This window comes from Rhineura floridana, chromosome 13, assembly GCF_030035675.1.
Source record: "Rhineura floridana isolate rRhiFlo1 chromosome 13, rRhiFlo1.hap2, whole genome shotgun sequence".
In the NCBI taxonomy this organism is placed as follows: Eukaryota; Metazoa; Chordata; class Lepidosauria; order Squamata; family Rhineuridae; genus Rhineura; species Rhineura floridana.
Window position 1 is genome coordinate 37,061,426 of NC_084492.1, and position 12,778 is coordinate 37,074,203.

At 47.0% G+C, this 12,778-nt stretch overlaps 1 protein-coding gene across 2 annotated transcripts; it reads left to right on the plus strand.

The window, feature by feature from the left end:
• The first annotated feature begins 358 nt into the window (after positions 1 to 358).
• On the plus strand, positions 359 to 12,504 carry SPATA2L (spermatogenesis associated 2 like). Of its 2 annotated transcripts, none has more exons than XM_061593951.1 (3): positions 359 to 470; positions 8,401 to 8,784; positions 10,634 to 12,504. In XM_061593951.1, exons 2-3 carry the CDS (start codon positions 8,401 to 8,403, stop codon positions 11,696 to 11,698), a joined length of 1,449 nt encoding a protein of 482 aa, XP_061449935.1. In that variant the 5' UTR covers positions 359 to 470; the 3' UTR covers positions 11,699 to 12,504. The 2 variants fall into 2 exon arrangements, with proteins under 2 accessions (XP_061449935.1, XP_061449936.1); XM_061593952.1 differs by having other exon boundaries at positions 8,469 to 8,784.
• The last annotated feature ends 274 nt before the right edge of the window (positions 12,505 to 12,778 follow it).

Genomic DNA, 12,778 nt, shown 5'->3' on the forward strand with positions numbered 1-12,778 from the left:
ACAAGCTGTCTTTTCCATTGTATTGTAACTTTTTTTAAAAAATCAGTGGTTATTGCTGTAATAATCTTATGAAAAGCGTCATATAAATGCCTTAAATAAATAATAAACAGCATGCTGGCTTAGATGGGCCTCTGATCCTGCAGGCTCTTCTTATGTTCTTAAATTAACATGTATTGCAATATCGCCACATGATGGATTATCTGTTATAATAACCTTTTTGTGTAGTCTTATTATATATTTTTTAAAAAACGAAAAAATGTTTTTAATTCGTTCCTTATTAAAAAAAAAAGTTTTAAAACGATCCTTCAGGACAGCAAGGAAAAGGTTAATCTCTGGGCTCCGGAGACGTGACGTAATCTCCTCTTGAGGAGGGCGGGGTAAAGAACCGGAAGTGGCAGGAGCGAGCTCCCTAAGAGAGAGAAAAAGAGAGAGGGGGGCTGAGGATCGAGCGAGTGAGCGAGCGCTGGCAGGTAAGTGGGATGCGAGTTCGAATCCCAAACGGCCCGATTTTCGGGGGGGGGCGCTATGTTGCTCAGGCCCCAATGAAGCACGAGCAGGCGCCCTCTGCTAGCCTTGGGGGCAGTGAGAGGTGTTCATATCAAGCTCTGCAGACTCCAGCCTCAAAACAACCCCCCCCAAATTCTGCCGCCTTCGCTGGGATCCCCCAAGTGACAGGCACACGTGCCCCTACCCCCCCCCAGCCTCCGATGCCCTAGTCTGTTACTGCTGCTGCAGTAGCAGCGACAGAGCCCTGTGCCATCCGCAAGACTGCCAGGGTGATTTTGGTGGCGGCAGCCGCTTTTGACCCCGCGGGCTCTTCTGCTGCCAGAGACGTTTTCAGGCTGTCTAAACCTGCTGGAGGCGCCACGTGTGTTTATCCGCGTTTCTGTGCAGTGCCCATTCACGAAGAGTCTTGTAGCGCCTTGAAGGCCACCACATTTCATCATGGCATAACGTTTCTACTTCATGAAAGCTCATGCCATGATTAAAATGTGTTAGTCCTTAAGGAGCTACAAGACTCTTGGCTGAAGCAGGCCAACGGGGCTATCCCTCTGGAAATTAGTGCAGATGAAGCACTTTTATAAAAATGAACCCTGACCCATTGCGGGGGGGGGGGGCAAGGGGCTGGGTGCCACTGGGCTTCTGTGTGGTTCCCCCCCATTCTCCCACTGAATAATGTCTCAGCCCTTCTTTTGTATTATTACCCAATTCTGTCCCTTTCCTGTGCCCCCAACTGTGAAACCAGAGTGCCCCCATAATCATAACCACTCAACTTCCACCTCCCCCTTAGGTGAGAGCAATCACTATGTGACACCCCACCACCACCCTGAGGTTGTAGCAGTTTTAGGGTGACCCTGCCCCCCATCCATCTCCAAAACTGCCTCATTCCCTGGGGCTTTTGGCAGTCTGGTGGGCGAGTCTGTTACCCCAGGGGACAAGTATCTGGTAGCTCCCTGAGTTTCCCTCTCTTGGGCTTGGAGCATTTCACATTTTTAATTTTTCAGAGCTGTTCATTGGCCTTTGATTCTAAAGTACTCTGACAGCGACTTGTTTTCTTAGCTCAGGAACTTGATTGACAACAATGGATTGTTGCCTGTGGAGTTATGTATTAATAGTAAGGATGCTTCCAGAGGAAACCCCCCCACCCCCCAAATGACGAGTGGAAGTGAGAGGGGGGCACTGAGTCTTCCTCGCCCTCAGTCTCCGGGGAGGGCAGCAAGGCAAAAGCCATGCCCACATCTTATGAACACAGGAAGCTGCCTCATACCAAGTCAGACCGTTGATCCAACTAGCTCAGTGTTGTCTACACGGACTGGCAGCAGCTCTCCAGGGTTTCAGGCAGGAGTCTCTCCCAGCCATACCTGGAGATGCTGCCAATGGGGATTGAACCTGGGACCTTCTGCAAAGCAGATGCCCCTTCCCTAAGTCACGTGCTCTGGCTGTCAGGGCTGGCTGCCTTCCGCCCTCTCTCCTCGAACAGGCTTGATGGTGGTGGCAAGCTACTGAGAGGCATGTGGGGTGGGAGGAAGGAGGCTGAAGCCAGGAGGTGGCAACAAGGGGCCGCTGAGGGTGGAAAAGAAGTAGTGGGGGGTCCCGCCAGTCTGAGAGGAAGTGAAGATGACACAATTCTCCTAATCAGAGCAGATGTCTACCCTGTATCTCTCTCTGTGTCTCTGTGTATATAAGTGGTGGAAGGATCTGTCGATAGGATCTGTCCGTTTCTGCTCTCAGTTTCTCATTTTGCCAATCTTAAATTCAGTTCTCCACATTTGTGCAGCAATTCTCACATTTTTAAAGAAACACCCTCATGAAAATTCTTCAGCATTTTACTGCGAATTTCTCCTAATAAACACAGGTTTCTATGCAGTTTTTACCAGTGTTCACATTTTGCAAGCGATATCTCCTAATATAATGCATTTTTATGTTACTTTCATTAGTATATTAATTCTTGTGCACATTTCCCACTAATACATACATTTTTTTAAACATTATTTGGTTGGAGAACTACATTGCAAAATTCAGATAAGTGTGAATTTTGAAGGTTTTGGTTCTCATGTTGTTGCAGAAAGTGCAAATTTGATAGACTCGGCTTTAAAGGCAAACTAAATCAAATTTCTCCCACATCCCTAGTACATGTAGATAAACATTAATCTCACAAGGACATAGATGTGCACTTCAGCAGTGGAGAATGCAGTCAAAAGTGGGGGTTTTTAAAGTCACATGGTGAAACTGGGAAGATTTCTGTCTTCCCCGCCCCCACCATCATCTTGTTAATTTCACCAGAGAATGGGCACCAGATGTTTTGCACTACAACTCTGATCAGACTCAGCCAGCCTGGCCAGTGTCAGGGATAACAGCTCTTGTCGTTCAAAACATCCAGAAGGCACCAGTTTATGGGAAGGTTGGAGCAGATGTTGCGGAGGAAGGGGAGAGCGAAGGCCGTGAGTGGATGGGTAACGTGTGGTACATGGTAATGACATGGTAATTGCAAAACGGTCACTGATCTTTCCTCTGCAAATGCCATTTGTCAGTTCATACCTGGAAACCTCAATGGTGAAAATGTGCAAACCTCAGTTGGTGCAAATGAACCACACAATAAATCAGCGCTTGCAAAACAACAACAACAAGAGGACAAGTAGGGAAATGTGCAGATGCCCACGGTTTGGGATGAGTAAGCACTATTGTGGAAATGCATGGCCTTCCAGTGCATGGAATTTGGGCAAGTGTCTTAGGATGGGGATAGAACGCAAGCAACCTCGGCCATCTTGTAAGAAATGAAAAGGGAATTTTCAAATTCTCACGGATGAGCCAATGATGTTCTTGGAAACACTTCCGTCTGCCAAACTCTGCAGCAGTCGTGTCAGTCAGTAGCATTCTTCTGTACACCAGGGCACCCCCTAAAAGCTGTGAGGGCTTGGCCAAAAAGGCAGGGCCTTTAGGTGCCCATCTGCAGTATACGCTTAAAGAAGTACCATACCACTTTAGCAATAATGTCTTCCCCCAAAGCATCCTGGGAACTGTAGTTTGTGAATGGTGCTGAGAGTTGTTAAGAGACCCGTATTCCCCTTCCAGAGCTACAGCTTCCAGAGTGGTTTAACAATCAATCCCTCTCCCCAAGGAACTCTGGGTAGCTCTGTGAGGGGAATAGGGGCCTCCTAACAACACTCACCAGCCTTAACAAACTATAGTTCCCAGGATTCTTTGGGGGAAGCCACAACTGTTTAAAGTGGGATGATACGGCTTTAAATGTATAGTGCAGATGGGGACTAAAATTAATCAGTACACTAAATCCTCTTGCCCATCATTTGGCGGTATCTCCTCCCCAGGCCTGGCGCTCACACATGGCCAGGTGGGGCACTGGCCCAAAGGCACAGGATCTCACCCAGGGGGCCCTCCCAGGATAAGTGCAAGCCAGCAGCAGAGGAGGTAGCCAAGCCCCAACCAGCTCTACAGCAATAATATCTACTCAGATGTAAGCTCCATTGGGTTCAGTGGGACTTACTCCCAGGTAAATGCTTTGGATAGCAGCCTTAATTACATAATTAATGCCTCCCCACCCCTTTGCCCCACTTATCTGACAGTGGCTCTGTGTGTGTGCGCACGCATTAAGACCTTCCCTCTCCTTTTACAGGCAAGCTTCCATTGTTCAGATCTGTAAATGTACTGCCCTCAAGTTAATTCCGACTTATGGCGACCGTATGAATAGGGTTTTCATGAGGCTGAGAGACAGTGACTGGCCCAAGGTCACCCAGTGAGCTTCATGGCTGTGTGGGGATTTGAACCCTGGTCTCCCAGGTTGTAGTCCAACACCTTGACCACTACACCACACTGGCACTTTTGTATATGAATTCCCTCCCCCCCCCCACCTCCCACCACCCCTGTAGTAGCTAGGAAGCTCCTATTATTTTCATTTATATCCTGCTTCTTCTATAAGGAACTCAAAGATGGTTCTTCCCCTACCCATTTTATCCTCTCAACACCCCTGTGAGGTACGTTAGACTGAGAGACAGTTACTGGTCCAAGGTCACCCAGTGAGCTTCATGGCTGAGCAGGGATTTGAAACCAGGTCTGGCAGGAGGTCCTAGTTATAATGTGTCTCTTTAACTTGGAAACTTACACATTTGTTATGCCTAATGGTAATACAGCAAGTTCAGAGACTAATAGTTTGTCCCTAGAAAGGCCCTTTCTTCTAGTCCTTCATTCAAAGAGCTATATTAGTAGTATTAAATGGAAATGGACTGCCTTCGAGTCAATCCCGACTTATGGCGACCCTGTGAATAGGGTTTTCATGGTAAGCAGTATTCAGAGGGGGTTGACCATTGCCTCCCTCTGAGGCTGAGAGGCAGGGACTGGCCCAAGGTCACCCCGCAGCAGAGCATTAAATCTTCACCATTGCTGTATGTTTATTCTGCACTAGACATCAAAGGTGATTCCTTTAATTAGACATTTTTATGAGAGTTTCTGATAGACTGAGGCAGGCTGGAGTATTGCGTAGCATCTGTGTTTATCTGAAGGTTTCTCTGCATGTAATTCCTGTGATGTGGAGGTATCCTTTAGCGTCATTGTTGTACGCTATACACACTTCTTAACATACAGTTGAATTGTAGCTGAGTTATTGTGAATGCCTTTTTTTTAAAGAAATGGAATTTTAACTTTTAAAAAATAGTATTTGCTTAAAAGGGCAGCCTTTCATCTACTGTCTGCCACATGGCAGTAAGATTGATTCTAGAATGCCTCCTAATATCTCAGCAGAGTTGAGTAAGTTGTGAGTGCAGGGAACGGGCCATTGCCAGGTAGGAGAGATGCCATCAGGGACTGAACCTGAGAGACTCCTGCGTGAAACTCTGGAGAGCAGCTGCCAGTCAGTGTAGACAGTACTGGGCTAGATGGACCAATGGTCTGACTCAATAGAAGGCAGCTTCCTATGTGAGTAGAAAGTCCTGGTGGAGAATTGAAATGTTTATTTGAAGTGCTTTTTTCAAAGATCTTTGCAAATGATAGGAAAGAATGGCTTCAAACCCAGCCCCCACATATTTTTTTGGTCTATGAAAACATTAAAGAACCCAACAGAAACAGCAAAAAAATAGAATTATTTCTCAGTACATTTAATGGAAGATCCCAGGCTCTGACACTATTCATATAATCTGCTTATCTTTAACATGGTAAACCAGAATTAATTCTTAGGAGCTGAGGTTTTACCTATTTTTTAAGGGTATTACCTTTAAAGGTAATTTTTAAAGGTATTTTGTAAATAGGTAAATTTACCCCAACAAATTAAAATAAATCAAAATTTTGTATTTGTATTTTATAAGAGGGGGTTGCAATATTATTGAAGATTTGTTTTCTTTGAAAGAGGTGGGGCCACAAGGGAGGAGGAATGCGGTTTGAGGAAGAAAGGGAGGGGACAAGGGCCCACTGATACCCTGTGCCCCAGGGCCCCAGAAACCTGGAGCCAGCCCTGCTCCGACAACATGTTGCAAATAAAACATGGGAAGTGAGAGTGTGCATGCAAATTAAGAATATTTGCACATACTGCTTCTGTCTATTTATGGACTGCAGCTTATGTTAAAAGGCCCTTTGGGACTGCAGTTTGGATATACTTTGCAGGAGAAAAAAAGCATCTGTGCCACAGTTCTCTCTTATTAAAACAAACAAAACCACCAGCTCCTATGGTATATTATACAGCCACAAGAGTGGCTGTATACTAAAGCCAGCATGGATTTTTCACATTCCGCAATGTTAAATTGAAAATACCCCTCATGCCATTCTGCTGCTTCCCATGAGCACATTTCAAAACAAAACCTTACAAAACTTTAGTCCTGAACTCAGAAACACTTGCTTAACAACCCTCTAAGTTTTCATGGCGATACACAAAACACTCAAAGAGAATCCAGAGTTCAAAATATAAAACAAGAGGGGGGAAATCCAGACCCCCGTTGAACTGTTTTGTGCCAGTGGTCTCATAATTTGTTGAAATTAATTAAAAATCAGCCATGTTCACAGAGTACCTGTAATCCCATTGCTGACCTTGCCCAATACTCTGACCTTCAACTTCTGCAGTTTAAGAGTTAACACCTGGCTGATTTTTAATTAATTTAAGAAATTTAACATTGAAGTTTATTATAGCGCTGGGCAACTGTTAGTGTTCTAATTGCCAAACTCACAGCTATTTGGCTTGCCTAATCAGGGGGCCACACCCACACCACACCTTTATTTCACTTTAGACAATCATGGCTTCCCCCCCAAAATCCTGGGAAGTGTAGTTTGTGAAGGGTGCTGAGAATTGTTAGGGGAACCCTATTACCCTGACAGAGCTCCACTGGCCAGAGTGGTTTAACAGTCAGCCCCTCTCCTGGGGATTGAAGCTCTGTGAGGGGAACAGGGCCTCTCCTAGCAACTTTGAGCATCCTTCACAAACTACACTTCCCAGGATCCTTTGGGGGAAGCCATGACTGTATAAAGTGAAATACAGTTCTGGTGTGGATGTGGCCAGGGACAGCTTTGGTTTAAATTTGGGTGGGATACTATATGTGCCTACTGTAGAATGAAAAGGTTTTCAGGGTTTCCCCCACAATGATACTGTTCACAAACGTTTTCATTTTGGAAAGAAAAGGGGCCTTGCCTCTGTCTAGTGCCTGCCCACCCAATCTCCTCCCCTCCCCCTCCTCCCCCCGGCCCCTCTCCCAAGTCAGTCTCACCTATCCTAAGCATGAGTGTATCCCATTGATACAGGAGTGTATCCCATTGAACTCAAAGAGGATGCAAATGATCAAACCTGCCCACCCCTCCTCCTCCCTCCTATCCCCTCCCTTTTGCTCCTTCCCTTCCTGTTCCTTCACCCCTCCCCCTTCCAATCCCCTCCCCCCTCCTCCTCCATGGTCAGTTTTGCCTATCCTAAGCACGATTGCACGGGACTAAATCCCATTGAACTCAATAAGCTTTCAAATGATATAATCTGCCTTCCTGCTCTCCTTTCCTCCCTTCTTCCTCCCCTCCTCTCTTCCTTTTTCCTTCTCCCCTGCCCACTCCAGCCCTCCCTCCCCCTCCCCCCCATGGTCAGTTTCACCTATCCTAAGCATGATTTCATGGGAGTAAATCCCACTGAACTCAGTAAGCATGCATATAATCAATCCATTCTCAGCAAATTTGAACAGGATCCCATTTCTTACCTCCTAGATTAAAAAGCAGAGAAATAAACTAATAGGCAAAAAACCCTTGCAGCTTAAGAACCTACCTATAGCCAACAGATATTTCTATCAAACTTTAAACAGCAAGGAAATTGGGCAGCTATAGTGAATGCACCAGGGGAACAGGAGAACTGACCTCTGAGATATTGTGCTGCCCTACAAATTTGTCAAAATGCAAACACAATTTGGGTTGGTCTTTCACAGTCCAATCCACTTCCTGTGTAGCTTGGGACTGTGAAAGACCAACCCAAATTGTGTTTGCATTTTGACAAATTTGTAGGGCAGTGCAATATCTCAGAGAGGAGGTCCAGTCTCCTGCTCCCCTGGTGCATTCACTATAGCTGCCCAATTTCCTTGCTTTTTAAAGTTTGATAGAAATATCTGTGGGCTTATAGGTACATTCTTAAACCGCAAGGGTTTTTTTTGGCCTATTAGTGAATACAATACTCAGTTTATGGTCGATGTCTGAATGCAGTTGTTTTGCTTCTGTACCAGTCCCCCTCCCAGCCATAGGCCAGTTTGACTGCCGGTGAGCTGTAGGGTGTTCCCGGGATATTAAGCCAGTCCTGGCTCACGGCTTGGCTCTTGTAGGGACACAGGAAGCTGCCTTATACCGAGTCAGACCATTGGTCCATCTACCTTGGGATTACACTGACTGGCAGTGGTCGTGTAGGGTTTCAGACAGGGTTTTCTCTCCTCGTCCTCTCTGAAGATGCCAGGGACCTTCTGCATAGAAGTTGGAGGCTCTGCCACCGAGCTACAGCCCTTGTCCCACTGCAGGATGTCTCCTGGAGCTGCGCTGCAAGTGCAGGAGGAGTACCGCCGGTGCTTGGAGAGAGATTTCCGCCGGGGCCACACTGGCGTCTGTGCCGACTTGTCCCTGAAGGAGATGCTGTGGCGTGGCCTGCTGGAGGATCCAGAGCTGCACTGTGGCCTGCGAGGGGAGGACACTTTTGCCATGCTCGCTGCAGCCCTGCGGGGTCAGCTGGACCTGGGAGCGGCGCTCCGGAATCTCGGCAGGGCCTTTGAGGTGCTGGAGCTGGCGGCCGTCAACCTCTACTTCTTCCCCTGGCGCAAGGAATTTGGCACCATAAAAGTGAGCGTTGCTGGGGCTCTCTGGGGTTGGGGTGCGGGACGGAGAAGGGAACAACAGGACTCTGCTGTATTGCAGACTGGATACTGGTTCATCATCTTTGCATTCCTCGCTTCTTCCAAATGAAACAAAAAGCAGCTCACATCCTACGTAAATGTACAAAAAAACCCATCTCCCATGCATCAGAGTGCACAGACGTTTATTGTGCTGTTTCTAGTTCACGCCCACTTATTTTTCCATCTCCTGTCAGTTTCCAATCTAGGTCAGGCTAGTCAGTCATGGCTGTTTAACTAGGAATAGAACCCATTGAAATCCTGAGCCCCCGGCTCTCGGAGAACCCAGGAATCCTTAACCACCACCAACATCATAATCATCTTTATTGTTGTTGTTGTTATTGTTATAGTTATTTAAATTTCTATCCTGTCTTTATTTATTTATATGCTTAAATTTCTATCCTGCCCCTTCCTAAAGAAATACCGATTTTTTTTTTGTAATAGTTAGTAGACTATTTGTTTTTTAAATCTTTACATGGTTTTTACTGTAAACTGCTTTGATGGGTTTTTTTTAATGATACAAATAAAAGGTTGCATTCAATCAAGTCCCTCTCAGAGTAGACATCTTGAAATTAATGAACCTAAATCAATCACATCTATTAACTTCATTGGGTTTACTCTGAGTTGGACTAGCACTGAATACCACCCAAAATAAAGGGAGCATAAGAAAAGCCTGGTTCCTGAGTCAGGCCAGGGGGCCATCTAGTCCAGCATCCTGTCCTCACAGTGGTCAACCAGATGCCTCTGGGAAGCCCACAGGCAGGACCTGAGAGCAGCAATGCTCTTCTCACTTGCAGTTCTGAGCAACTGGTATCCAGAGGCACGCTGCTCCAACAGTGGAGGTAGAAAATAGCCATCGTGGGTAGTAGCCATTGATAGCCTCATTCTCCATGAATCTGCCTAAACCTCTTTCAAAGCCATCCAAGGTGGTGGCCATCAGTACCTCTTGTGGGAGTGAATTTCATAGTTTAACTGGTAAAACTTTGTGGTAGAACAATACCACTGTTAAAGTTGTTTAAAAATACATATTTAAAACATTTCAAAACCTTAAGAACATCTAAAAATATGTAAAACAGCCACATATTCATAGGCAATAATTTCAGGGTTGCTAGGAACAGCATCTTTCAGCCCATCAAATGCGTGGACAGGAATGTTTTGTTCCTTCTGAAATTATAATCATGAGGGAAAGAGATGCTTTTCTCCAATGGGGAAACACCACCAAGAAGGCCCAGTACGTAAAATCTCATCTACAATATGTGGGTGTGCTATTGCTGTTGTATTAGGCTTATTTATTGAGTTTGTTTTTAATCTGTAGTTTTTGTTTTATTTTGATCAATTACATTGTTTTATTGTTTAAATAAATTGAAATAATTGTTTTACTGTTGTGCAACCCTCTTTGTGGTCACCTCCGTTTGTGGAATGCTCTCCCCAACAAGGTCCGCCTGGCGCCTTTTTTGACATTTTTTCAGTGCCAGGTCAAGAATAACCTTTTCCCCCAAGCGTTAGATAAACTGAGATGATGCTGTTTTTGTTATTAGTGTGCTGCCAAAGCTTCCTGCGGCTGTAGTGGGGGTTGTTTGTTCTCTTTTACGGTATTTTGTATTTATATTTATGCATTTAATGTGTTGCAAGTCGCTTGGAGACCTTCAGGCAAGAAGCAACTAATAAGTCTAATTACTTACTATTGTCCTCTGTGCTGAAAAGTGGTCTGTGAAGATGGGAAATAAAAAATTAAAGTATTTAAAATGGCGTGGCAAGGAATCCAGGGAGCTAACTGGTGTGCACCTCTTTCTTTGCAGACCTTCTCCGGTGTTTACGTCCATATCCTACAGGGAGTCTTGCCTGAGGCCGACATCACCCGGAGCTTCCGCCGGCTGGGCTACATCCCGAGAGACAACCTCCACCTGGTGATTTCCCAGCTGCCCCCTGGTGCTGCCTTGCTCGCTGCAGCTTGTTGCTTTTTTGCAGCCAGGGTGGAGTGCGAGATCCTGGAGAAAATCATGGAGCATCTGGAGCCGTGCACTGCGTCACCCGAAGAACTGCTTCAGGCCCGTCAGGAGGCCAAAGGCAGCCTGGAGGCCTGCGTGGCCAAACTACAGAGCCTGGTCCAGTGGCCTCGGGGCAAAGAGTTCCGCGTGGAGTTGGCTGACGGGATCGATCTCTACCAGGAGAGTGCTGAGGGGCAGAGTCAATATTGCGAGCCTTTGGGAGCAAAGTTGCCATCGCCGCAGCAGCACCCCCTTCCTCTCTCTGAGCGCAGCAGCCCTAGGTTGCGGAGTCGGGAGCAGCATCTGCGGAGTTTGCAGGGGTGTACGGAGAACCGGAGTAAGATGCAGGTGCCGGGCCAGGAGGAGCCCTATGGCAACGGGATCCTGGTCTCGGAGGGGCCGGACCCTGAGACCTCCTTCTCGTTTATCTCCTTGAGGCACGAGCTCAGCAGAACTACTGAAGCAGACTACCCCACACAGCCAGGAAGCCGGTATTTGTCTCCCAGTCCTCACTACGACAGCCCCGGCCCGCAGCCCCACAGAGCCAGCAGTCCATCCTCTCCCTCAGCAAGGCAGCCAAGGAGTCCCCAGCTCAGCCCTGCAGGGATGCGCCGAGCTCATGGGCTGGGTGCAGGGCTGGCCTCGACAGAGCTGCCACGCTATCACCTGCATTCATGCATGCGCCCAGGTGCCCTTCCTGCGTCCTGCTGCAACACTTGCAGATTGCTCCACAGCCGTGGCTGTGACGGAGCTCAGGTTTGCCGGAGCAGCCACCACATGGAAGAGCTGCAAAGTGAGAAGCAGCAGCGCCTCTGGCTACAGCGGACAGAGCTGGAGAAGTTGCTACACGAGGGGTCAGGAGGAGTCTGGCAGTAGCCTCCAGAAACCTACTGGGGCCTCAAGAGAACCTTGGAGGGCAAAGCTGCTTCCTCTGCCGTTCTGGGGCTTCATCTAGAACCGCACACACTAAGCCTGCTTTTCATCCCCCTCTTCCAGACTTTCCTCCTTGCCCTACCCCTATTTTCTGAATTTTGAAAATGTAAGGAAGGGGTAAAAAAGAAAACTAGCCGGAGATGCAGCTTTGAGTGTGCATTTTCTTTTCCCTCCAAAGGGAACTTTCTCAAATCCTACATATTTTTGAGAAATTAGTGGAACAATTTTGTCTGGGGGATCAAAAGGTAGGCAGACTTCCCTAGTGATTTTTGCTGGACAAGTGAGATTTCCCCCCCCATAACTTTTCCAGTAAGAATTTTGAGGGTGGATCGCTTCAAAATCCTTCACCTAAAAGTGGTCCCAGATGATTGTCGATAAATGGTGAGTCAGTACACACTAGGAGGAACCCCACTCCCATCCATCCATCTTTTTTAGTATGGCACCAGTTGGAGGAAGGGTAGTGTAAGGAAATGGCTTGGGAGAAGATGGGCTGAGATTACAGAAGGGGTACAGGCTGCTCCTCCTTGTTATACCTTTTTCTGAATCCTTGTGGCTCTTTTCTGGTGAAGGCTCAGGCAGGGTAACTTTCCTTCAAGTGAACCCTAATCTGATGGTACATCCCTTGCAGCAGCTTCTGAGTCTCCTGATATTACGCAGCGATGGAGCTGTGCCCAAATGTTTGGGGCATTCACCATCTCCCTGGTGGCTTTCAAAAGCAGCGGTATGAAATAAACAAAGTATAAACTGTCCGGTTCTCTGGGTTTCTTCTTGCTGTCTCCCCGCCCCCCTCCATGTAGTTGACTTCTAACGTTTGAATCCTTGTAGGAATCACCCCAGTCACGGACTACAGCTCAGGGGTAGAGCTTGCTTTGCTTGCAGAAGATTCCAGGTTCAAGCCTTGACAATTCCAGTTTAACAGGATCAGGTAGCAGCCAACGGGAAAGGTTTGTCTTTGCCCAATACCCTGGAAAGCCACTGTCAGTCAGGCCAGTGTTCTTCAGCTGGTGGGTTGGGACCCAGAAC

What these genes read in the sequence shown, in the direction of transcription:
- SPATA2L (XM_061593951.1), top strand. Translation starts at nt 8,401, where the DNA reads ATGCCAGGGACCTTCTGCATAGAAGTTGGAGGCTCTGCCACCGAGCTA. An exon ending in AGGAATTTGGCACCATAAAA is followed by an intron (nt 8,785 to 10,633) that starts GTGAGCGTTGCT and finishes CTTTCTTTGCAG; the next exon opens with ACCTTCTCCGGTGTTTACGT.